Raw genomic sequence first — 27,992 nt, 5'->3', positions numbered from 1 at the left:
AAACAGATAGCTTTTAAAGAGTGCTAAAAGCATCCCACTAAAATAACTAAGGGCTGACTTAATGTTGACTGACTTAAGGATGTTTGCACGTTCTGTTAAAACTCTGCCTACAGACAGAAGGTAAATAAAAAGATGGGGAAAAAGTATGCAGAATAAAGAGTAATGCATTTTATAAATAACAATAATGTAGCCTATGGTGGTGGGTATTGAAAAGTGACTATAATGAGAAGACATGATGGAGAGAATTCAAGAGCGCCACATGCTGCGCTCCCTGGAAAATTATGACCGAGCATTTTGCATCACTCTTACTTAACAGCTAAGTCACTTACTAAGATTTGATTAAATGCATGCGTACCTTTCCTGATTCCTCCATCAGAAGCGCACGTGTAATCACCTGTCGTCAACAGGAAACACGTTTCCCCTCTTCTGTTTTTGTCTCTGGTACTAGAGCGTCTGATAGGGAGCCTTTCTGGAGGTGATAATGGCGGCTCACTTCCTGTACTGTCGTCACCTGATAACACTGGTCACAGGACCACGCCCATTGACAGACAGTGATGGATGAGGAAATGAGACAGGACAGAGAGTTTACAACAGATGCCCGTAGTCCAGTCACTCAATATACACAACACAGTAATCACATCACAGTATTCGCCACAATAAAGAAAAAAATTATGTGAAGTAAGATGGTGTGTTTTAAGAGATGTTCCTTATGAAATTTTGAGTCACTCATTCATTTTTGGAATCAATCTAATGGGTAGTTAGCTTTCTCACAGGTGTTGCGAACTCAAAATAAATGTGATAATTAATTAGACAAAATCTACTATGTAATTTCTTAAGTGTTATTCAGTTACTAGGAGTGGAAACAGTTAAAAATAAGAGTACATTTAATAAAACTCTGTTAAGTAGTCCTGGTTTTGCAACTCTTAAAGAGTTCATTTTTTCCACTAAAAAAATCTTAATCAAACTAATCCTAAACCACAAGAAGAACCATTCCACTTTGAAGACTCAAATTGATCTGGAGCAAAGCATATAGAAGCTCTCCATGTCCTTGAGAGTAGTGTTTATTCTGCTGCTCGCCAAGGGCTCTGTATACCTCCATCACCCTCCACACTAGCTTGGCATTACAAGGTTGACCAGAGCGTGTCCTCTTTGTCCATGCCTTTCTTAAGGACTCTGCTGAAGAACACTAAGAACAATGTAATGAGTAACAATCCGAGCTAAACTCCTCCTTTCAGACAAATATTCTTAACTGCTGTCAGATACATTGTTGATGGAACTTGCAGGTGAGTTTCCAAATGCATAGAAGATGAACAGTGGTTCATCTCCAGCCAGACTTCGCTGAGTTTTTCTGATTGCTTCATAAAATTTTTGAGAAGGTGAAGGGGGGAATCTTGTTTCTAAATAGGTCATGAGAACATCAGCGGTCTATTTTTTCATATATTGGGATGTGAAGTGAATATATAAATGCATTTAAGAATAAAAGAGAAATAGATAAGTAAAACAGATATATACCCTTTACATTTCAAAATAAGCTATTTAAATAAATACTTTGTTCATCTAAAAAATATTATATTTGATTCAGACATAATTAACAAGCAGGGACTCCCTCTGCCTTGACTTGGACTTGGACTTGACCCTAAAGTTGGAACTAATCAGCGATAGGTTACACCTAGCGTACAGGGAGCAGGAATCCAGCAAATGTCAAGTATTAAAATGTTCACTACTCGGTTCTAGAACGGAGAAGAGGCCAAGCACAGTGCAATAAAAAATGATTTCAGGAAAGAAATGCAATTTTGTCACTGGTTAATCATGGAAAATCTCCTGTGCCCTTAACAATGGAGGGTGTTTATTTTCTCTTATTACATGTAACTTTGTATCATGTAAAGTGTTAGGTTGCATTACCCTACTTAATTCTAAACCAATGAAAACTTTGTTCACTAGAATAACACTAGTAATGAGCTTTCTTATTGCAAGGTCTGTCTTCCACATCACCTCATTAGCGCCTATGCCTTTGAGGTGCAAGCATCCGTTCTCCCTCAGTAACTGCTTCTCGTGAACGAGGTCGAGATGCAGAGTGCCGTGTGGCAGAGGTGAAACTGAGGCAAACACACCAAGCCAAATGATATGAAGGTGAACATTTTGAGAACGAAAAATGGAACACGGTCAAGATCATCATCACGTCATGCCGAGAAACAAGGAAACATTGGCACAGAGGCAACAAATGGGCGAAAGAAAAATATTTGCATCATCAGCAAAGGTCATTCCCACCGGTGTCAGAAAACCCCACAGACCTGCTCTGCAGATCCATACGCAGACTGCTACAGTCTTGTTATACAGACAAGCCTCAACAAACACACATTTTATGAGATAAAGCTGTAAATGCATGGATATTTACAGAAAACGAGAGCAGCTACCATTTGCCTATATGAGGCAGTGGTCTATAAAGTATTTTTTAATGGTCCACATTTGCAATCGCACCTTACCTGATCTGTGATGCTCCAGAAGCCGGTTTTCTTTGCCCAGACATGTGTCACTCTGGGTACTGTTGCAAGCCATGTTCAATTCTGTCTTGCAAAATGTAGGTGAGCTTGCCAGAGGGGCAGGAGGGATATGCTTCTTTCTTTTTCTTGGAAGTTTCTGCTTCGCCATTGCCAAGGAGTAGTACATTCCGAAATTGTTGACAATGACAGGCACAGGCATGGCTATTGTCAGCACTCCGGCCAGTGCACACAAGGCCCCCACCAGCATCCCTGACCATGTTTGGGGGTACATATCCCCATAGCCTAAGGTAGTCATGGTCACCACGGCCCACCAGAAACCAATGGGGATGTTTTTGAACTGCGTGTGCTCACTAGCTGAAGGGTCATTGGGCTGAGCCCCTACTCTCTCAGCGTAGTAGATCATCGTAGCGAATATCAAAACTCCCAGCGCCAGGAAGATGATCAGCAACAAAAATTCATTGGTGCTCGCCCGAAGAGTATGTCCGAGCACCCTCAGACCTACGAAATGGCGGGTGAGCTTGAAGATTCTCAGGATCCTCACGAACCTAACCACCCTGAGAAAGCCGAGCACATCTTTGGCCGCTTTGGAGGACAGCCCGCTGAGTCCCACCTCTAGGTAGAAGGGGAGGATGGCCACAAAGTCAATGATGTTCAAGAGATTTTTGATGAATTCAAGTTTATTGGGTGAGAAAACAATACGGACTAAAAATTCAAACGTAAACCACACCACACACACTCCTTCCACGTATGTCAGGGCAGGATCGGTTTCGATTTCGTACTGGAGGACCGGGCTGGTGCCATTGATGACGGGCTCCGTCTTGTTTTTAACAATATTGAAAGCTTCGTGTGTCTCCAGGCAAAAGGTTGTGATGGAAACCAAAATGAAGAACAAAGAAGCAAAAGCAATAAACTGCAGAAAGAAAGAAACAGAAACACAGAGTGACCTGAACCGTCTCATATTTACTTCTGAATCTGAAAGACACTGGTCGCTGTCAAACAAAAGGACAATGGAGTATTTGGGGATACCACTTCAGACGATTCTCAAATGCAAGGAGAGACATGCACGCCAAGATATGCAGGCTGGACATATAAGGTTCTCTGCACACATATACACAAAGCTTTACTCTGTAATATGTAAAAAAAGGAAAAACTTTGAAGAAACCATAACAAATTATTCCAGAACAATTTTTAATGCCAACAGTCTGAAAAGGGAAAACAACATTTTTGACAATAAACTCCAATTCTGACAATTGCTTATGCCCTAGAAACTAAAACAATGTTTATAAGTGCACATATATGGCAGATTATGCCAGTGTAAATTTAGGAGCCAATCAAATGTAACCATCAGTTTTGACTTGTGAATAACATGTTTGGAGGTATCATGAGATATGAACATAAAATGAAAACCTGAAGTGTCCAATGGTACCTGAAGGTAGAGAGACTGCCCAATATAGGAAATCTGGTTTGGGCACAAACCCAAGCAACCCAAACTAAAGGAGAGAAACCGAGTTAGTGAGGAAAATTCAAACACCATTATCTCCCCATGTTTAAGAAAAAGAACTGGAAGATGCTGAAGTAATAAATTATAAAGCTGTTTTTTTTCAAAGCTAAGAATTCCATTTATTTATTCAACAATATTTAAACACACATGCACCTACAAATATAGATAAATCCTAAGAATTCCCAGTTATACAGTTCTGGCTAGAACCACACACTACTGAATTGACTTCATGTCAGTCTGCATAACAACACTAATACTATCTGCATCTTACACTTCTGGAATATCAGGCTGGGAGCATTTCCATTCCTTCTTTATAGACCATAACCTGACAAATTCAGTCAAGGCTTCCCCTAAAGTTATCAAATTCCAAGATGGAGAATACAAATGGTTGAAGCCCCTTCCCTTAGCCTGGGGTCACACACATCTTAATACTACAGATCTGAATATTTGTGTTCAGGTGTTCAAATGAAGGGCACCTCTGTCGTTCATGGCTTCACAGGAGACATTGCTGAGTGGCCCCAAGATCTCTAGTATTCTCTTGCAAATGTCTCAGAAGCCACACTTGCAGAGTGAGCAGGCTCCCCCTTTCATAGATAAACAATGGAATTACTAGGAGAAATAAACCGCATCAAGCAGGAGTGGCTTAGTTGGAAACAATGGGGCTATTTCCAATATCCAAACTGTCCCCTGGTATCTATTTTTCAGGCATGGCTGCCACTGAGAGGTCTGAGCCAGATCTCAAGAATGTGAGCTCATCACAAAAGGACTGATTACCATTGTGGCTATCTGCCTTAGACAACCACCCCAAATTAAGGACTTACCCAAGTAGTGTGAGCAAGGCCAGCATAAGCATTTAGAGAGTGTCACCTCTACAATTTTGACCTGTGTCCCAGACACATCTTCCAAATACTCTTGGTTTAGCCATTTATAATCCAACTGTTGGATTTTTGGTTTTTTTCAGGACCATTTGAGACACTAACTGTCTCCATTTTGCTCTTTCATTTGACGTACAGATGAACACACAGTTCTGTTCAGTCAGTTGAGGTAAGACTTAACATTGATACAACTTTGTGTACACTAAAAGGTGGTGTGCTGTAGTTACCTGTGATCGGTAACTGATTTGGAACTGCAACCTAATTTTATCTCATGATTTGAAAGCTATATTTGTTTCTCTTTAAATGTGAAAACTTTTATCATTAGAGCTCTGCACATATGGCCCTACCCTTCTTCCCACCCACAGTCCCCACAAGGCCACTCTGTCTCCAGCATTTCGGATTGGGCATAATATTTTAGCATGATAAAAACCGATGGTCAGCAGTTAAGCTGTAGTTTGATGTTCTGTTTAAAATGATTTTCAGCAATCACTTCTTTCAGTTGACTCAGCAGTCTAAAATGGCACCGTATGTAACAGCTTCCTCTTTCAGACAGTCCTAGCATGCCTGTGACAACCAAAGAACAAAAACAATACTGTAATATGCACTAACATTTGTCAAAGAAAAATACAAAAACAAAACCTGGAACTTTTATGACTGGACCTTTCTCTATTACACAGAATGCATGCACACAGCACATTAGATGCTTCTCTTTGCCAGGATTCAGGTCAAGCTTTTAATTTAATAGCAGTTAATGAAACATAATCCACTGAGATATTACAGTGTGTGGAGGATGCAGATGTAAGATTCATTCATCGCATAAAAGGTCTATAATTATACTTGTCACAACTTCAGTAAAGAAATAATATATGACATTTTGAAAGGAAAAAAAATGCAGACGATATTTGGGATGAAGGGTCATCGAGACCTTTGTCCACAGACTGAAATAAGGGGTGAGCAGAAGTCAACTGCATAGAAAGGGAAGAGTTTTAAAAGCATATATCAACAAGCTTTGAAGGAACCCTTCTGTGGCTCTTTTTGTTTTGAGAAAGGGTATCACCTAGCTCAGGCTAGCCTTGAATTCTCTTTGTAGGTGAGGATGAATGCAAACCCCAGGGTCTCCAGCCTCCATCCCATAAATGCTGGGATTAGGAGCCTGCATCACCAAGCCTGGTGTAGTTTTTCCAGATCTGCCTGTAGTGCACAGATTGTTATTTATAAATCCCATCCAGGACTCTGCCTTCATACAGGTTAATTGATTTCTCTAAGTAAATGTGATTAAGCAGAAATATCACCTGGATTTTGAAATAAGACCACATGGTGACTCTAGACCAGTGGCTCTCAAGCTTCCTAGTGCTGCGGCCCTTTAATAGAGTTCCTCATGTTGTGATGTACCCCAAACAAAAATTTATTTTTGTTGCTCCATTATAACTGTAATTGTGCTACTGTTATGAATCATAATGTAAACCTGTGTTTTCCAGTGGTCTTTGGAGACCCCTATGAAAGGGTTGTTTGACACCCTCCCCAAGAGGATCATGACCCACAGGTTAAGAACTCTGCCTTTAGAGGCATTCAATTACTGATAGTGCTACTTTAGGCTTGCTATTTCATGTAACTCCTTTGTGTGAAACTACCATACTAACTTGAGACAATACGCAAATAGACATTAAAGTCATTTCCTAAGTTTAAAGCATCATATGAGTGTTAAACTCACCAAATAGATATATTTAGTAAATTCCCTAAAATACAATTATCTCAAAATGCTCAGTTAGAATCCTGTGTTTATGCACATTGAAGCAGTTGTATTTGAGAACATTAGTCACTCTGTTCCTAGAAAAGGATGGAACAAAGGGTCATTCGACAAATTATACCTGATGAGTGTACAAAGGTATGAATTCCTTACTCCTTACCACCATAAGATATCAGATTTTCATATGCAAGGAGAGAAGAAAGTCTCTATTTAACAATCTCCCTAGATAATTAATATGCATATTAAAATTGGAAACCAATTTCTTGTGTGTTATTCAGGAAATTGATAAATCATCAAATGAGTTGGAAGAGTTTTCAAATGACAAAAATGCATTCGAAGTCTTAAATGAAACTTCCTAAAGGCTTATTAATAAACATTTACAAGATCTACAGGAGCATACCTAGCTGCTGATATAATTCTGGATCCTTCAAAAATCGCCATGAGCAAATATACCATCTGAATAATCTATAAATGCAAACATATTTAAGACAAAGTGTTGGAGACCAACAGGTGTTTTGCAAAGCATTTGCTGCATGTATCTTTCAATAATTTTTGTTTTTTGTTTTTTGTTTGTTTGTTTGTTTGGCTGGTTTTTTGAGACAGGGTTTCTCTGTATAGCTCTGGCTGTCCTGGAACTCACTTTGTAGACCAGGCTGGCCTCGAACTCAGAAATCCACCTGCCTCTGCCTCCCGAGTGCTGGGATTAAAGGCACACGCCATTACGCCCGGCTCTTTCAATAATTTTTGTCACCATTCTTTAAAGAACTGTAGCAAGGGAAGTGGAGAGATGTATCAGCAGTTAAGAGTGCTGGGTGTTCTTCTAGAAGACCTTGGTTCGATTCCCAGCACCTCCACTGCAGTGCACAATGTATTAAGTGATCTGTCACCCTCTACAGGCTGCTGTGGGCACTGCATGCAAGAGGTGCCCAAGCATATGCTTCCAAAACACATGAAATAAATGTAAAGAGTAAAAGAAATTAAAGAATTATAATAGGAACTTAGAAGCTGCTTCTGCCAAAAGGACTGAATCTTCACTTGGGAATCTGCAGATGCCCAATGACTAACTAAAAAGAAAATGAAAGTTTTAGCATCTCTGCCTTCACACTGCAACTGTCTCTTTCCATGTGAGTCATTCTTCTTTGCAGTCACCTTGGGTCCCAGGAACAACAGGTTTGGCCTATAAAATTCCTGTGATGAGTTGAAATCCCTTCCTAGGCTGCATCAACTTTCTTTCCCCTAATAAGATCTACATGACAAATCCTTAGATGGTAATGATCAGCCTGATCATGGCTGGACCAAGATTTCTTGACCCCTTACTCTTGTTTTGTCATTAAAGCTCATTAAGACCATGCAGAACTTTTTCTTCATCTCTCCAATTGTCTTCCTGTTTAAAAACCGTTCCTGGTTTTCACAGATTCTTTTACCATTTCGTTTCTGTGAGAGTGCTTCTATTGGGGTCCTCAGACTTGACTCTTGGCCCTAGTACTCGACAACTGGACCACAGTATGATTTTGTGTTTTGTTTTGTTTTTTTAATGCTATATCATAGCTATGTGTAGTTTTCCATTTTAAGTATGATATGAATCTGTTGGAGTGTGGAATCACTAACACTTTAAAACAATGACTCCTGATGCTATTATACTATACGTATAGGTCAAGTGCCTCTGATGCAGAGACCCCCAGCCAAACATTATGCAGAGAAGGAGAGTCTGATTTGGATACTTGAATTGGATACTTCCATCTGATACCTTCCCTCAGAGATGGGGGAATCCCCAAAGACATGAGAAAAGGAGAGACACTGTGGAAGTCAGAGGGAACGGAGGACACCAGGAGAACATGACCCACTAAATCAGCTAAGCTGGGATCACATAGACTCAGAGGCTAAAGCAGCAAGCTTGGGGCTTTTATGGGTCTGAGCCAGGTTCTCTGCATATAAGTCATGGTTATTAGTTTGGTGTTTCTGTGGGACTCCTAACAGTAGGAGTAGGTATTTCTCTTACTCTTGCCTACTCTTGCAACACCTTTCCTTCTATTGGGTTGCCCTGTCTAGCCTCAACAGGAGGGCATTTGCCTCTCTTAGTGTACCTTGTTTTGTCTTATTTGGATGTCATCTCTTGGAGGGGTGCTCTTTTCTGAAGAGGAAATAGAGGAGGAGTGGGTCTGGGGGAAAGGGGGAAGTTATCAGAGCTAGGAAGAATGGAGAGAGAGGAAACTGGTTGGAATCAATTGTACAAGACAATCTATTTTAAATAAAAGGTAAAGTCAAAATAAATAAACTTTAGCACTTTAAGAAAGAGACATCTATTTCAAAAGTAGATCATTGTTATTTGTACATAAAATCAGACGATAAACAAGTTTTAATCATTGAAAAATTAAAGACTTGAGGCATCAAAGAGAAGTGTGCTGAAGGCCATGGGAGGAGTTTGAGGTTGGCTTCTGTCTGCTTGAGGCCTGAGAATTTTGGTAGAAGTTGAAGTTTGGGAAGAGGGAGACAGCATCATTTCTAAGGAGGAACAAGAGCTGATAATGTGAGTCCAACAACAACAAAGGCCTGCACAGGCTTACCAGCAGAACTGTGGACAAGCAATGCCACTTTATCTCTTACAACTCCCACTGCTTTAAATCATGAAGGCATCTGGCCAAGTGAAGACAAAATGGGAGAGGGGATTGTTCATTAGACAGAACATGCAGAGAGGTTCAAACACAGGGAAGAGACCTAAGAGTGAAAAGTCATAAGAAGTTTGACATCAGTGAAAATCTTTGGAGATTTCAAATGAGTACACTGTCTGTGGTCGAAGAAGAGAAGCTTGGTATATTAGGAATTCGTTTACATATCAAACGAATGGGTGATACTAGAAGCTTTGAAGGTTGGAATAACCCAGAGGCAAACATTGAATTCATTAGTAACAACTTGAAGTGATTTATCTGAACTTCGCTCTAAGCTCCTCCAGTACAGAAAACATCTTCTTTTCTGGCTCACTGAATAGAGCTGAAATGGTCAAATGTGAAGTTAGAATGAGTATTAAGAAAAACAAATTAAAAGGAAAGAAATGTGGGAGGAGATGGTTTGTTTTTCTCCTTCACTGAGCTGGGCAGCCATTATGAACTGGAATTATGTCATATTCATTTTTTAATTTCCTCCTCCTCCTGGAACAGTCAGTGGTAGATGGTCAGTAGAGATGAAAGTGGGGATGGAAGGCTTAGTGAAAGAATAAATAAATGAGAAAAATAAGATATGATTATATTTCTTTGGGGATTGACATGTTAATTTAAAAGAACTTACAGAAAACAAACAATAATATAATTGAAGGAAACTGTCAAATTTATAACACAATCCAAACAGGTCCACTTTTTAAGGTGTTGCCAACAGTAACTTCCATCCATCCTGTCACTATAGTATGTCTGAGGGAGGAATCAGGAGGTATCGCACTGCCAGGAGGTATCGCATTGCCATTTTTTCATGCTTTTCCATTATGATAACTCCACAGACTCCCAAGGCACTAAATGAAAATAAAATTCAACAAGCTAAATAATTAAAGTGTTAGAAAGCTTTCAGACAAGGTGTGTCATGCGGAGTGAATTCATAGAACTGGTTCATAATTGCAGGAAGATTCAGAATGGAAAGATTCCTTTTAAATCTTGAGTGGTGAAGTCTAATGGATACAGTCTTGCCTTCTTCGAATCTAGTGTCGTGGTGAGCTGCAGAAAATGGACAGTACTTCTTCTTGTAGTATTAGTTCCATGGTGAGCAAGTCCTCATCAGGGATTATATCAAATTATGTCAACATAAACATTAAAATATTTATATATCTAGATACATGCATACAGGTAGATAGATAGATAGATAGATAGATGATAGAATAAATATCCATATATATATATTAGATATATATGCATAAATATACACATTTAGAATGAGATTGTTGAAAAAAAAGTCTATTCTTATTTTCATTTTCTATTTCCCATCAGTATCAAGAAATTGGGTTCTATAGGTTTCTCACAATATCAATCTCTCAAAGTTTTCAAATTGACTGTTTCTTTTCTGTACTCCTGTAACTTATGATTAGTGACATGGTTATTTCACTTTAAAAAATTTTTTTTCGCTTAAATACAGCTTGCTCCAAGGAATGGGATGAGGTCACATTCTGACCTCATCTGGCCAAAAGCATGGAGATGGTGTTCAGTTCCAGGTTCTGCCACAATAAAACAATAGACTTTTAAATACGTTAGTGTAGTGCACCAGGGTTTCAGTAGCCCCAAAGCAGAATCTCCCACTTTATTCTCCTAATAATTAATGATCACAAAGCTTGGCCAATAATATAAACCTTAAAGGTGGAACTTGTTATGAAGAAAATAAAGTCAACTTTAATAAGTTAATCAAGCAAGGTAACGCTGGAAAGGTGACATCGTTGGGGCGGGAGGGGGGCGGTTCTGTTACTTTCCCATTTGCTAACTTCGAGGGAAATGAACCCACTTTTAATTTACAATCTAAAGGGTGTTAACAGTTTTCAAATTTAGAATGCCACATTCATGTTATCTTCTTGTTGCTTTTCTTTCTTAAACAAATGAGGGATTAGGTGCTAATGGAGCCCAGATACAGTCTTTTCACTTGAATCCTGCTTTGCTAGACGTTCATATTAAAGTACAGGAAGAATGAATTAGAGTGATGTGCAGTTAGATAACATTTGTATTCTATAAAATTCATAGGTGCATGAGTTCATCTCATGTCCATAATATAACATTCAATAATGGCATAAACTAGTGTGTATTGAAATGAAATAGCACCAAATAATCGTGTTAAAATAAAAATAAATTGCACAATAATATATAGTCTAATTCTATTTCTTAAGGTAAACCTAAGGAAATAAATGAACAGAAATATGACATTTCAGTAGCAGTTATATAAGGCAGTAGTATATAAGGGTTTCAGTATATGGTATCTGAACAAACTGACTACAGAATTAGGCTAAAGACTCTTAAAACACTTGTCTTTTATAAAGTCAAACAAGAAATATATTTGAAAAAAATAAGACAATGCTATTCTGTTCAGATTATTTTCACTCTTCCAGAATTAGATTTCTTTTGAAGAGCTTTATTTATTGGCCATGTTTACTTACATCTCTGGGTAATTTCTAGTCAAGGAAAACCCCTGTTTTCCAGACCTCTCATAAATCAGTAAGAGAACTGACTGTGCTGACTCACAGAGTCTCCAGGTCACATGCAGCACAGATGTCATCCGTATTAGATCAAAAACAGTATGGACTTAGTATGCCAAGAACACTTCGCAGACATGAAAGATGTGGGCTCTCATCTCAGGAATTCAAAGACTCCCAAGAATTCTGAATAAATAACAGCTAGGTCCACTGCTCAAATACTGTGGTTTATTGAAACAAATTGATCTCATTTATTTCTGTGAGTCCAGCACCATTCTATGTACCAAGAGTAGCTAAAAATATCAATTCCCAGGTGATACATTTTACAATTCACAATCTATATTTTCAAATCAATAGCACACTTTAACACTCTTTACTGTTAGTTAGGTCCCTGACAAAACAGGTGCTTACACATTTTCATATTGAGATTCTGATAAACGTGAAATATATTGTTTAAAAGTCTGCTTTTTCAACACATATTCTTTTTGTGTTGAATAACCTTTGTCCAATTAGCCAAAAAGGCACAACGACTCATTTTCTTTTCTCAATGCCACTGACCATTGAATCCCTGAATCCTGAAAAACTCTAAAGACCGTAGCATCATGATCCCTTTTTCTCCATTCCTGGAGCCAAGGACCTAGCTTTGACTTTTTCTTTATTTCACTTTTCTTCATTACTTGGAACAATGGCTCCTTTAAAGAAACAATGTGATTCTGTCCATCTGTTCAAAATAGTTTAACAGCTCCTAATTGCTTACTAACACATACCATTCTTAACTCATTATTCAAAATACATCTTCATGTAGACCTTCTTAATCTGCATTCCCCACTGATTAATATTACCATCTCTGTGAGGTACCTGTCATGTGCATAACTTCCTTTTCCTTTGAAATACAGCTGTTTGCTTTGCATAGACAGCTAAGAACTACAGGATGCTTAAGATTCAACTCAGAAGTAAATCATGAGGTCATTAAATTATCCCTGAGCAGAGGCACAAGCGAGCTCCTTTTGTCAGTTCTTCAATCATCTATCTACGGTAACACTCACATATTCTTTTTTTCCTTTACAACATAGATGCTTTTTTAGAGTAATTTTAATCCACATTTTATGCTGATTTGCATTGAGGCTAGTACGGAGTGAGAAATGTTGCTCAAGGCTGTGGTCCTGTCAAACACAAAACCACATTCACTCTTGCTTCCCTTGCTCTCCCCACACCTAGCCACTTTTTCCAGATAGATTTTTTTTTAAAGAAAGCTCATGAAGGATAGAACAGAGCAAATAAGAAGGGAGGTTGATGTTCCCAACGCAAGGCAATGCTAGGGATGGGAAGGGGAGTGAACATCTAAAGTCCCAAGGGAAGAAGCAACAATCTCACATCATGTAGAGTCCAGACAGAGATTTAAAGAGGCTCACTAAATGAGGCAACTTACTAGTGGTTTCTATGAAAAGATTTCTTAATTAAAATAAAATGTGAATTTCAAGGGCTTAAAAATCTACTTGGTACTAAGAAGTGTAAGTGGTAGGTACCTGAATACACACATTCATTACTGTACACACAACCAAACCTGGAGATCACCACACACAGGCATTACAGTGCACACCATCATACATAGCAAAGAGCATCACACGGAGGGATTACTGTGCACACAACTGTACAGACACTATCACAAGTTCTTGTAGCATTTCATTTTTTGTTCTTCCCTAAAAATAAACATGTTAATGCTAGCTTAAAAGCTACACAGATGATGCCAGTATCTGATCACATGTCTTCAGGTTTAATTATTTAGGGAATAATCTGATGTTTCTGGATGCCAAATACTTCTACATACTGGTTAGAATTGTCTAAACAATAGTCTTTGTAATGTAACCTACCACACAGCCGTAGTACCTATCTGTTAGTGCTAGTGACCAATTTCCTCAAAAATCCTGCCCTTTGTTGGAGTAAGGGCATGAGGAAAGTAAGAAATTCAGGCAAAGGCAAGCAGTAAGGAGAATGCAAAAGTAAAAAATAAGCTAGCAGTAACTTTAAGCTGTCAGTGGAAGTGCTACCATAAAGAAGAGTAATACTAAATACCAAGATGCATTTTTTAATTATAAAAATAATACTGAAAACAATATCAACAGACAGAACTTGATGAGTACATCTATCTGAAGAGTAACGTTTATTTTCATTAAATTTTGAGGACAAATCGCATAACGAAATATATTAATCTCGTTTTCCAGACAACCAAGCTGAGGCTTGGACAGCAGAATAAAGCTACCTTCCTTATATCCTATATTCTAACTCTAAGCATGCCTTTCAAGCAATAATTTTCAGCTCTAATGAACAGAAAGCCTTAGAACACAACTGCTAGAATATCACCTGTAAATAGTGTTTTCTTCAAAGACACTGAAATTAAACTTTGGTTACTGATAACAAGGGTAATAAAACCCAAAGGAAGAAAGCCTCAAGGGTTTCTTTCTCTTTGACTTGTAGGTTCCTCAAAGGTATAATTCTTATAAAGGTATAATGACTAAAGACTTTTTCCCATACAGGAAGCAAAGTAAGGAAACAAGCATGCAGGGCACAAAAGGCACTAAAGGCCAGAAAACCTGGCAACCTCTGAACCGACAACTGAGAGCCAGTTTACGCCTTCCCTTTGTACTTCCTTTCTAACCTCTATGCTCTTTCTGGTGGAAGAAGTGATGTTTTCATAGATTATTTAGCTTCATTCAGAGCTTTTGGAGCAAGGTTTACAGGACTTGCCCTTGATACAGAGATAACAGAAGGAAAAGTATTGAATATTTAATAAAGCTAGAAAATACTACATTTAATATTCTCTTGAGTTTGCACAGAGCTGACTCTCAAGGAGAACCAGAGTGTCTCTTTCCACACATAGCCTCTCAAATATAGAGTCAGCGAACTGTTCTCTAAAATGACACTCACAATGTGAATGGCGGCGGTCTTAAAACCCAAGAGTTTCTTTTAAAAAGAGGTGTTGAAGGTTCTTGGCTAACCGGAGAGCAAATGACTGTGAACTGCCTATGCTTTAGGGTTTTCTGCACATCTCTTTTTCAAAAAATAAAAACAAAACAAACAAAACAAAACAAACAAAAAGCATTCATTTCTTTCCTTTTCAAATTTCAGCCTTGTGTGTGTGTGTGTGTGTGTGTGTGTGTGTGTGTGTGTGTGTGTGTGTGTGTGTGTGAGTGTGAGACAACGGCCAGAATCTTACACAAGCTTGGTGTCTTATGATTTTGCTATTGTCACTCCTATTAGCCTTTGTTTAGATTAAAGGTAAATTTTTGGAACACCAAGCCAGTCAGTCATGCAAGCTATTCAATAATTTACCTCATATCCGACATGCCTTACTGGTTTTGCTTTTACAAACGTAAATATTTATTTAAAAGCAGTAAACCCTTGAAAAGATTATGACTGAATAAAATAATCCTTATTCCTAAAGATCAGGTTCCAGTCATTCACGGAATGTTTAAAAAAAAATTCATGTTGACTGTGTTTCTTTTCTATTCAGAACATTCCTGGTTTTCTTTTTTATTTGGGGTAAAAGTGTTTTGAGACAGGATTTTGCTAAGAAGTCTAGACTGGTCTCAAGGATATGCGTTGTCCTTGTGCCTCACTCCCAAGTCGGGACATCACAACATCTGCCACCCTTGAATTGTAAATATCACCATAGGTCATGCAAACGTCTGTGCGTCAATAAATATTTATTGTCCAGCAAGTAAGTAAAGGTTCTCAGCTGTGAGGTTCTAGAAAGACCAAGATGAATCCCCAAGTGCGAGAAGCGGGTGGTCTGTTTCGGAGTGGGGGGAGAGAAGACAAGGAAATGCCTTAAAATGTGTTGGTAAAATAAGTTCATTGAAGACAGAAGAAATCATCAGAGTATCCCAGTCCGCACTCACGTTTCCACTTACAAAGCACCTAGCATTGGTTCTGCTTATCCACTGAGGTATTTCCGCCAGAGGACAAATGGAAGTCTTTTACATTCACACTCTCCAGATCAGGAAGTAAGTGGCTAGAGTTTCACATTCTTTAAGAGTTTCACTGTGATTTCCCAGATACTGTGTTCAGACATTTTTTTTCCTCATTGAATTTTTTGGGCTCTTTTTCCTGTTTTGTGGTGATCTGAATGAAAATGGCCTCCACAGCCCCAGGGGGAGGGGCACTATTAGGAAGTGTGGGCTTTGTTGAAGTAGGTAAGGCCTGGTTGGAGGAAGTGTTGTCAGTGGAGGTGGGCTTTGAGGTTTCAAATGATCAAGCCAGCCCAGTATCACTTTCTCTTCTTGTTGTTACCTGAGGATCCAAACCAAGAACTCTCAGCTACATTTCCAGCACCATGTCTGCCTGCCTGCTGATGTTTTCCCCCATGATGGTAATAGACTAAACCTCTGAACTGTAAGTCAGCCCCTGTTGTGGACAGCCCTGGGGCTAATTATATTTGATGTTAATTCTGTTCTCCTGTGAGGGGCTGCAAACAAGGAATGAGTCAGCACTCAGATGATTTCCTGTAAACCTGCTCCCCACCTTAATTTATAAAATAAAGGAGAGCTGATGATTGGACAGTAAAAGGGAAGGTGGAGTGGAAGGTGGAGAGAGAGAGAGGAAGGATAAAATGGAAGAGAGAGAGGATGCAGAGGAGGAAGAAGAAGAAAAGCAGAGCAGAAGCACCTGGTCTGGAGAAACCGCAAGTTCTAAGGGGTCTCACAGATGTGGAAGATGGTAGTGTAGTGGTAGATCTGCCCAATCTAGGCACACAGCATGTATTCATATTAATTGTGTTGTGTTTTCATTGCTAGGCCATATTTGGAATGGAGAGATTTACCGCAACAAGCCCCATTTCAATGCTTTCTTTTACAAAAACTGCTGTGGTCATGGCACACACTTTTTGACAAGAGAAGCCCTAACTAACTCAGTTTTGTTTTCTTTGTGGGCTTTTTGAGTTCGTTTGGTTTTATTAAAAATAAATATTGTTTTCATATAATGTACTCTGGTTATGGCTTCCCCTCCCTGAACCTGACCAACCCAGAGGTGGGAAGGAACTGGAAGGAGTTGGCAGAGAGGAAATCAGAATCAGAATATTGTATGAAAAATATCAATTTTCAATAAAAGAGAAAAAAGAAAAGAAGTGGACCTCTAATGAATAATATAAAATAAAATAAACCCCAAACATACAAAATTGAATAGGAAAAAACTCGAACAGAAAGAGAGCAAAAGAAAAAAATCACAAAAAAATACATATAGCCCATAGACACACACATATCTAACACATAGGGGTGTCATAAACGGTCTGTGCTAGAAGGGGTATTCTCTCTCTCATACACACACACACACACACACACACACACACACACACAATACACATGGTAATTAACAACATTTTAAAAATATATCAACTTGACCATATGTAAAACAATTTTAACACTTTAAAAGTATAAGAAAAAAATCAGACTTAGTTTTTTTGTTAACAAAAAGATACATATTTAGAAAAAAGCCAATTTAAAACTTCATGTTCACAGATAAGATATAGTTTAATGGGCACTAAGGTCTTCCTCTCAGAACCTTTGTTCACTTCTTATTACTGGAATTTCATACTCATCTCAGTTGAGTGATGAGAGGGGCTGTCAGACTGTCCTGACTCAGCCCTAATGAGCGGATAACTCTCATCTAGTGGGTGGGCTCCAGTTCGTGACTCAGGTTTTTCAGACATCTATCTCTAGAGGTAATTACAGCTGCCTTGCTGCAGATGTTGATGTGGCTGCTGACCTTGAAGCAGTATCCTCATTCTTTTTTATGACCATTCTTCTTCAGGTTACCTTTACGGGAAAGGGTTCCTGTGGAATATTGGCTTAAAACATGCTACATGTTCTGTCTCATTTATTAACTTGTTCATGTACCCTACCTGTGATGGTTTATATATTCTTGGACCAAGGAGTGGCACCATTTGGAGGTGTGGCCTTGTTGGAATAGGTGTGACATAGTTGGAGTAGGTTGTCACTGTGGGTGTAGACATAAGTTCCTCACCCTAGTTGCCTGGAAATCAGTCTTCCACTAGCAGCCTTTGGATGAGGATGTAGAAGTCTCAGCTCTGCTTATGCCATGCCTGCCTGGATACTGCCATGCTCCCACCTTGATGATAATGGACTGAACCTCTGAACCTGTAAGCCAGCCCCAATTAAATGTTTTTTTTTATAAGACTTGCCTTGGTCATGGTATCAGTTCACAGCAGTAAAACCGTAACTAAGACACTACCCTAATGCTCACCCAGTAGGGTTGGAGGTCTGTGGTCCAAGACAATAAGATCTCACCATAGAACAAAGTAGAAGAAAAACAGAATCTGAAAGAAGCCTAATTGGAAAAGCCTACTGTTAAAAAAAAATAAAGGAGACTGAGGGATTCTTGAATAATTTCAATAAGATAGAGGAAATTGAATTCATAGTCTGACAGTAGGGTCAAATGTTAACTCAAATGAGGATGTTTCAAAATGCTGACCTGAACTTAACAGCAGCCACGAAGTGAAAAATGACCTCTTTTCCAGGAATGGTGACATAGGTAGGGTTGATCAAATATAATCTCAAGGTAAAAGTCGTTTCATTTAGGCAAGAAGTGGCTTAAAAAGATGAGAAAATAAGCTATAATCTGATATATTAATGTGCTTAGGATACAGTTATAGAATATCAGCTTAAACAAAACCAGAGAAATCTTTGTTCTCATGATCCTAAGGTTGTTGCAAGGAGTATTGAGTGGGGAAGCCAACTACTATCTGCTTTCTCGTTGTCTCCTAATTTCAGTGGGTGAGTACTCCATAGTCTCTCCTTCCTGTTATGGACACTAGCATTATTGGATAGACAGTCTCTTCTGTGTGACTTCATTAGTCTTAGTTCTACCAGTAGAGAACCTATCTTCAAATACAGTAGCAATGGATTAGGACTTCAACATCTATATTTTGTAGTGAGATAAAATTTAGTCTGCATTTAGTCTGAGATGGTTATTATTAATGTAAACAGACTTTTGGTACCATGGATTTGAGAAAGAATAAAAGAATACCATGTCTCAGGTTATTCTAGAAAACAAGAAAAGTACCAGAGGGTAAAAGTATGGGAACAGAGAGTGGAAGAGAACTCAGAGTGGACAAGGAGTTAGGATCAGAAGTGGAGTCTCTAGAAATAGTGGAGTGTTTTCATGCAGGTAATAACAAACCACAGGCTAAATTAGTAGAATTAAAACTCTCAGTTGATTTGAATATTATGGGATAGGAAATACAATAAACATTTAGCTTAGGTATTATGCCTTGGCCTTCCCATTCTCACAGCCTTATTTGTCTGTCTCTAGAAGGGCAGTTACTTCACATATAATAATGAGCATTAGTACAGAGACGGGGGATGTGGGCTTGTGGTGGTAACAGACTGGAAATGATGATGGGGCAGTGCCGAACAGGTGAAACAGAAGACAGGAAATGGATTGTCATTTGTGGTCTGCAGACATCGGAAACTCCATTCTTAACTAAGCAGCCATTGGTGGTCTAGCCAATATGAAGTGTTTTGAGATCCTTAGAATTCTTATCCATTGGGCAGCATAGCAAGCCAATGGGCCAAATCTAAAACAAATGCTTTCATATTTTCTAATAGACATGTCTAGGCAAATGAGAATGGGCAGAGAAAATGAGATTGTGGGGCAAGACTGGTCATGTATGCCTGCATTTTCTCAGCTTGCCAACGAGTTCATTTTCACTTCTGATTACTATTTCTTGCCCTCACAAATTACTTCTACTGGTTTGGATTAATTTTAAAATATTAAAATGAAAACTAGGTGATTGTGAAATTCCTCAATATTATACAAATAATTTTTATCAATATGTGGACAAGATGAAAATAGGATGCAAAACTGTCCATCTGGTTTGAAAATGTTACCTGATTTAAAAAACGAGAGAGAAAAATGAAACATGAGAACTGAAGACAATACATATGTGCAACATCTCTACTGAGTTCTATTTTTGAAACATTTTATTATAGCCTCTCTACAGCCATTCCTTTCCTAAATGATTCTGAGACACTGTTTCACAAAGGCTTTTATGCTAATTGGTCTTTATCAACTTGACACAAACCTAGAGATATCTAGGAAAATGGAATCTCAATTAAAAAATGTTTTTCATCAGACTGGCCGGTAGGCCAGTCAGTGGGAGCATTTTCTTGCTTAATAATTGATGAAGGAAAGTGTAACTTACTATGTGGCAGTGCCATCACTAGAAATCTGGTCCTGGGTAATGTAAAAATGGGCTGAGCAAGCCAAGAGGAGCAAGCAAGCAAGCAGCATTCCTTTCTGGCCTCTGCTTCAATTCCTGCTTCCAGGTTCCTACCTTGAGTTCTTGCGTTAGCTTTCGCCAGTGGATTGTGACTTGGAGTATTTATGCCAAATAAGCCCTTCCACCCCCAAAGTTGCTTTTGGTCAAGATCTTTATCACAGTAACAGAAACCAAACTAAGACACCCCTCTGCCAGACTTTTACAGATTCTAATTACCTCGTGCAATTTTTTTTACCTTTTACCCTTCAGGATCACATCATGAACGTGAATGCCTTAATAAAGCATTTCAGTATTGATTGAAATTGTAATGACAACTTTTCCCTTCTGTGGAACATTCATGCACACACTGAGTTACATCTCTCAGAAAGTGTTAAGTATCCAGTAACTGCAGAGGAAGCTCCAATAACTATCTCCTTAAATCATAAATATAACAGAACTGACACAGCAATAGCCTCGCTGATTAGGAGTTCTCAGCATGATTAAAAAAATAACATAAGTATCTGCCCATTGAAACATTTTCCTCTGCTATCATGAACTGCGGCAAAAGTTCATAAAAAGAGACATTTTCAAAACAGAAAGACAATAGCACAAAAAATACGGCTCTGGAGTTGATACCTTGTGACAAGTCAAGTCATCCTTTAATTTGAAAATTAACTGGTCAAACTTATTTCTCCTCATTTTAAGAATTTCTTTAATGAGCCACTGCATTTGTTTTTCAGATATTTTTAAATTGGCACACTGAGTCCTGAATTTCATTAGGGCACTTCAAACATATTGTTGCTGGGTGCCACACTTCCTTTCTTTTTCCCCATCCCCACATTTTGATAATATTGACATAAGAAAGAACCATCTGAACAGCCAGTAACACATTAAATAGCCCCAAGAATTGACAAATAGGAGTGTATAGAAAAAAGCGTAGGAAACCATCACCAGAATGAACAGAGATCCCATAAAATAGAAAATTCTCACCAGCTCTACTACAGACCTGGTTTAATACCTAGCAGTGCTACAGAACTGTAAGAACTAATCATGAATACAGTCAATAAATGGATCAATAAAACAAAAAACACTCAAAATAATAAACAATGATGGTCAATAAATGCTTTTAAAAGCTTTCAATTTTAAAGTTGTCTATTTGAGTTTTATGAACTTAAGTCCATTAAAGTATATTAATTACTACTTTTAATCTAGCCAAAAGGTCTTTATGCATTATAGGCAATTTAGAATGTGAATATGAACACTCTACAACACATACAAGGACATAGTACAATGTCAGCATCTACAGAGTGCTCAAGGAAATTGATAAGACTTAAAACATTGTGTATACTTCTATAAAACAAAAACAAATATATAAAGAGGTGCAAGCACCATTAAGTAATTTTGTTATCTGAACATCAAATGGCTTACATTTTCTAAATTTAGTTTTCATAAGTTAACACTGAAGCCCCAATAATCAAAATATGACATATGGTTATCAATCTTGGAAGTAATTGATTTCCATGGTAAAGTAAGAGTGAGTCTCAATGACTCAATCGATCCCCAGTCAGGAGTGAAACAATCCAGAGATAAGCAATTAGTGTGGTGAGTATGCACTGATTTAATTTATTTAGATTTTTAAAAGTGGGAGCTTGTGTTTTTAATCAAGTTTTGTCTACATTTTTCTTAATATTTTAAATTTTAATTAAAATAATAATTCCCCTTCCCCTTACCTCCTCCCTTGGAACTCTCTCAGGTCTCTCCCTTGCTCTTTCTTAAACCCATGGCCTCTTCTCATGGATTGTTATTATTGTTACATATTTATGAGCAAATATATAAATACAACCTGCTGAATCTATTTAGTGAAAGTAAATTCCCAGTTTTATCTGATTTTAAAGTAACTCTTAAATTTAATGGCACTTTCTTTTTTTTACCTAGGATTAATTTTGTATAAACATATTAAAATTTTTTTCACATACCCGGGAGGTTTCTACACTTCCCTAAAATTATAATTTTATAATGCTCAAAAGATAACACATAACACTAAGTGTCTCTCAACCTTATTAAGTAAAATTACATTCATGTTTTTAATTGCTACATCCTCAGTTGCACTCAAAAAAAAAAAAAAAAAAAAGGTAAACCTTAGTTTGAAATGTTCCCTCTTCTAGGATGCTACCTGAGCCTTCCAAGAGTTTGATGCAGATGTGCCATTCAGGACTCGACAGCCACATAGTCTCTGCTTTTTGATCAGTCAGTGATTTTCTGTACTAACTGCTGCACACCACAAAGAAAAGCTTCTCCAACCCAGTAGGGTACAGCAGTAATGTATGGGCATATACATAAATACTCAGAAGGCAATTTCACATGATCACTTAACAAAACAGTAGTAGTAGGTTCTCCCTATGACCTCCCCAGCCACGGACTTTTGACCAGATTTACCACATTAAGGATGAGTTTTGTGGAGCAGGCCTCAAAAGGTTGTTGATAACCATCATACTATGTCACTCAACCATTGCGCAAACAGGCACACACTGTCTAATGGATCACAGCCCTAACATACGAAGACCATTGATACTTGGTTGCCATTGCCTACCCCAGAAACAGCCTACATAGCAACTTCCAGCAAGAAAACTTGCCACCTGGAAGCTTACCTCATCAGTTCTAGATTGATTTCTCTATGTGCTACTGCCAAGTGGGTGTTATCTTTAGTAATAGGGTTTTGCCATGTAGTTATAATACACTGACAATAATTTGTGTTGTTTTATTTTTTTAAAGGGGGATGACTGATGGGATTCTTTGACCAATAACTCATAGGACCAATGCACTCAGGAACACATGGCTGGTATGATTATCTATGTAAGACCTGCACAAGATCAATCCAGTAGGTATTCCATCATAGAAAGGGAGAATTCAAGAACTCCCACCACTACCTGAGCACCTATTAGCAGTTGATGACTGCTAAGAGAGTGATCTATTGCACTGACAATTATCATGACCCCTCCCCCCCCCAAAAAAAAAACCTAGAGAAGAAAGGGCTCATTTGTCTAACACTTAAACCAGAAACCAAGGTAGAATACTGCTTGCTGGCTCAACCTTAGCCAGTTTTAGACTAAATATCTTGATTTCCAGAATGTCAACGGATATAAGAGACTTGAAAAGTGTAGTTCAGATTAACAGTTATAATCAAGAGGAAGAGAGTAGAGAGAACTTAGAATGAGTCTTTGAATTTGGGAATAGGAAGTCATCATTGACTATTCTATTATGTTGATTACAAATATGTGTTTTTTTCCTCTGTAAGAGGAGTAAATCTGTAGCTAACTTGCAAATGTGCCGGAATGACTAGGATGTGAAGGGCTTATTGTTCATCCCCAGATTCAGCTGTGTGAAGGACAAAGCCACAACACCAGAGAAGGGAGGAGGATGTTTCTTTGTTGGATGGCCCTTTTGTCCAAAAACCAGAAGTCAACAGAAAGAAAGAGCTTGAGTATATAGAAGAAAGCACAGATCTCTGAAAATAGTTCAATGATTATTAAATTAAATTAAATCAAAAAGCTATGTAAACTAGTCAAGTAACTGATATATGGCTTTGTTTTTATGGAATCAAACTGATTTTCATTCCAGGCTTTGCCTATGCTGGAAAATTCTGATGGACAAAAAATATATATAATATAAAGGCTTTTGAATCAGTTATGTGGACAAATTTTGGGAGTTTAAAGAAATCTTATTTCAGTTATTTAGATCCAAATATAACTGGGCTCAATTAACCATTATTTATTGTGAAATATTCAGACATGGGAAAAAAGTTCACTGGTTTAGATCAGAATAAAGAAGACCTGATCTTCCATACCTTTACTCTCCAAGTAAAAGCTTCTGGTAGAGTCCATCAACTCTTGAGTTTGATGAGCCTTTGAATAGATCAGGCATCATCTCTGCCTTACTTCGGGTGTACAATCCGTATTATACAGTCTTGGAAGACCCAGTAGAAAAATTCCGGCTCTAATGGACAGTGTATAAAACAGTAAAGTCACCTTCACTACCTCCATCATTAATACTAATATTAACAGTAACAACAACAATAATGAATAGAGCTGATGAGATGCCATAGGGGTTAAAGTGCTAGCTGTTAAAGCATAAGGAACTGAGTAGGATCCCCATAACTCACATTAATAGTTGGTCATGGCATTACATACCTAACATAACACCTGAGTTTCAAGGACAAAACAGGAGAATCCTTGGGGAACTTTGCCCAGTCAATCTAGCCATCTGGTCAACTCCAGATTCAGTTCAAGAGTTTGTCTCAAAGACTAACGTGGAAAGTGATAAAGACACCTGACATTGACTTCTGACTTCTACATTAATATACCCAGTGTGCACAAGCATACAGTCCTGTCCAGTGTATGCATATCACAGACAGAGTATTAATAATGCTCACTATTATAATAAATGATAAGAACTTTGTTGTCTCTTGTGGAATACATTATATGGGGAGATTTGATTTGTGCATCAAAATGTGGAAATAATCATTAACCAGGCTATGCATCAAATAAATCTGAATAGTTAATGTTAAAATAAGAATATGCTGGATAGCTAGATTTTGCCAGAAAAAAAATACATTTTGACACTGTATTTCTAGTGATGGCCTGGTCCCTCTAAACACTAAGTGAGGGGCTAAAAAATATAAAGGCAGATTCTTTCAAGAATTAAATGTTTTGGAAAGAGTATCCCTACCCTGGAATATATGCTCTTATTTAATTTTGATTGTCAACGTGAGACATGCACAACCAAATTCACATTCACTTTTTGAATGTATATGGAGTTTATTACAAAAAGTTTTAATATATAATTTAACAGAGACCCGTGCATAAAAGACAAAGACAGGAAGTCCTGGGTACACACCTCTCAAGAGACAGGCACCTCATATATATTCTCAAATGTGAGTACTACAAACAATAATGTATGTACATACATGCATAGAATATAGAATTTATATACAAACTTTACAATGTTGATATGATTTAATTGCATATAAAGAACATAACTTCATAAGTTACAAATATAATTAAGGCATCATTTTTGGAAAAGAAGTAGAGTACAACTATTTTTTAAAAACTTATTGGTTTAGCTTAAGATATTAAAAGTATACTCATGTGACATTTGAATGCACCCATACCAAGTCAATGAGCTTATCTGCAGTAAAATTAGTTAAATTTCTAAGCTATAGAAGCTTTTTATGGTAGCTCTGATTGTTGCTCAGAACTTTATTTCACATCTGCATGCTTTTCATGTATGTAATTCATTTTCATGGTATAGAAGAAAGCAAACTTTTACAGGACTGGGTCTGAGTCATGTCCTTAATATTGTCCATTTGTGTAACAGTGGACAATTTGCTTCAGGCCCTTGTGTCCCACTTTAAGGATACAGAGAATGAAACTCTTTATATAGCTGCTGTTTGGCCCTGAAAATGACCAATGAATGTAAAGGCATTGCATAATGCCAGGCAGGGTCTCTTCTAGCATAAAAGATGCCATGATTGCACTTAAAAGGGGAGGAGGGCAATAAAGAAAAAAATGAACATCAGAGCCTTGTGCGCTTATTGAAGTGGGGTTCAATAAACAGTTTCATCTCTCCTTAGGCTCAGCTGCTTCATGAACAAAGTCTGGCCTAGAAAACATCATGTTACTTTCATTGAATTTTTTTAAAGGTAAACAAATCCAGGAAATGACTTACTTTCTTTTGTCATCTTAAATGGTTACCTACATAATCTCAAATGGTTATGTACAGAGTTTATTCTCATTCAGAATTGTCCCATACACTGATGCATACCTAATGTGCCTGTTTTCAAAGAATAAGGTAGCAAGAAGCTGTGCTTTCTCCCAAAACTCTATGCAACTCACTAAGCTTCAATGAATAAGCCCATGCCTTAGAGTTCCGTATTCATCACGGTCTCTAACATGGATATCAGCTGAACAAATTTGGAAGCAAAGGCTGCCTAAGAGAATATCAGTTGCAATGTGCTAGATTGGTGTTGATATGCTGTGTAGCCAGGTTGTCTGCTCTTGGGGTTTCTGCTGCTCGGTCGCTGTCCATGGTAGCTATTCCTGCCAATGACCAGGCATCATTTAATCGAAGTAAAAGAACTCATGATCTTCACGGGGCTGAGCACAGTGAATAACTGTGCTATCTAATTTGATTCAACTACTAAGCTGATTCAGTTAAGGGTGCTTTAAAAGATAATAACCTCTACTGATGAATCCAAAATAAGTGGTATAAACTAACCTTTAAAGAAATAAGATGTAATAGTGAAAAGGATTTTTTTCTCTAATTACAAATAAGGACAGATAAAAGATATCCCCGAGGCCCTTGAGGAGGTTTGATGCTTAATTACAGGAGTTTTATATGCTTTAGTGTCTGTATGTTGCTCAAGTCTTGAACACAGATAATGTTTAGAAATCCAAAAGATCTGAAATATTTAAATAGCTAACAAGGAAAACAATCAGAAACAATAATCAAGTAAATGCAATATAGAGAAGATTAAAGATTGTTTGTCTTTCAGGGACACATTTGTATAACTTGAAGTTTTCCTGCCAACTCACTTAGGGCCTGGTAAAAACTTTAACTTGGGATTTTCTTTCCTTTCTCAGTTTGAAGCAGAACTTCAAAACTATTGCAGTAAAGATTTTTGAACTATAGATCTTCAAATGGCTTTGATATGTCATGGTATTCAGTTACAAATATTTCAAAATTGCCAAATAAATGTAACTTGCAGACTATTGAGGGGTTGGGGGTTTATTGATGAGTGTGTCTGCTGCAGTAGGAGAATAATGACCAGAGTGTCTGTCCCCACTGGGGGACTGCTGCTGAATCCTTCGTTATCCACTCTGGACATCTATGTCTGTATGGTATGTTTACAAATGTTTATATGCATGTCTGCGCACTTTTCTAAGCTGCCCTCAAACAAATGTCACTACAGTAATGACCAATATACCAATAGTGACTTAAGCAAGAACTTTTAAAAATAAATTTAATTGTCAATTAAATCCTTGATTGTCTCAATTATGCTGAAAAGAAGTTTTAGGCATGATTGAGAACCACATACTTTAAAAGTAAAAGATGAAGGCAACATCGGCTTATGCACCCAGATATTTGTAATTGTGTGTGCATTTATCATGCTTATAGCTGGGTGAGATTTGCATCTAGTTCACTTAAATATCTCAATAGAAAAATGTCTCAATATGTTTAATAAGTATTTTCTCTCAGTAGCAATGCTACATGCGTTTCAGATAGATATAGACAGCCTTACTTACGATGCTTTGTGTTTCTTTTTTTTTCTTAAAGTATTCTGCACATTTAGAAAGACAACACCTAAATTTAGGAGGCTGTGAATTATTCATTCAATTGACTTGCAATTAAAATCTCCTTTTCGAGAGGAAGACTATCATATCCCAAAAGATATTGATAGAAAATTGTTAATGTCCTTACTGAATAAGCCATGAAGAGATTTAATATTCCACAGAGCATATTAATTTTGTTCTGTCAGGAGTCTAGATAATAATTATGCCTAAAATATTACTATGTCTTACAATTTATATTCTTAACTCAAAGGATCTAAATAAAACTAAATATACTTAACCTCATAAAAAAAGTTTGCTTTATAATGAAGTAGTCCTTAAATCTGTGTCAACTTGACACAGTGCAGGCATTGACCATTAATTAATCCTTCTCTTTGATAGCTATGCATATTACCTGCCTTTTGAAATTCCAACTTCTATGAGAAAAGGAGCAAAGAAGGGAACTGGACTGACTGCTAATTAAGATAACAGTTTGGTTTTATGACTGTTTTATGGAACTGTGTTCATTAAAAGCACACACATTATGCTATAATACTGCTCAAAGGAGAAATAAATAGGAAATTGACCAGAGGTATTTACAGACTCCTGATAGGTA

At 37.6% G+C, this 27,992-nt stretch overlaps 1 protein-coding gene across 13 annotated transcripts in view; it reads right to left on the bottom strand.

Moving 5' to 3' along the window:
- Positions 1-27,992, bottom strand: part of Kcnc2 (potassium voltage-gated channel subfamily C member 2) — a 177,273-nt gene that overhangs the window by 7,313 nt on the left and 141,968 nt on the right. For 8 of the 13 annotated variants that reach the window (XM_029482367.2, XM_029482371.2, XM_029482372.2 and 5 more), the window contains exons 3-4: positions 2,484-3,411; positions 356-520 (exon numbers count right to left, since the gene is read on the bottom strand). In XM_029482367.2, coding sequence (XP_029338227.1) covers positions 356-520; positions 2,484-3,411 — 1,093 coding nt within the window. Of the gene's footprint in view, positions 1-355; positions 521-1,992; positions 2,097-2,483; positions 3,412-27,992 lie in introns of all 13 variants that reach the window. The other 5 variants (XR_015048466.1, XM_029482373.2, XM_029482377.2 and 2 more) reach the window with 1 other exon arrangement.

This window comes from Mus caroli, unplaced genomic scaffold, assembly GCF_978045245.1.
Source record: "Mus caroli unplaced genomic scaffold, Mus_caroli_1 scaffold_9, whole genome shotgun sequence".
Classification (NCBI taxonomy): domain Eukaryota; kingdom Metazoa; phylum Chordata; class Mammalia; order Rodentia; family Muridae; genus Mus; species Mus caroli.
Note: the sequence above shows the minus strand (reverse complement) of the source record. Positions and strands in the feature narration are given on the sequence as shown.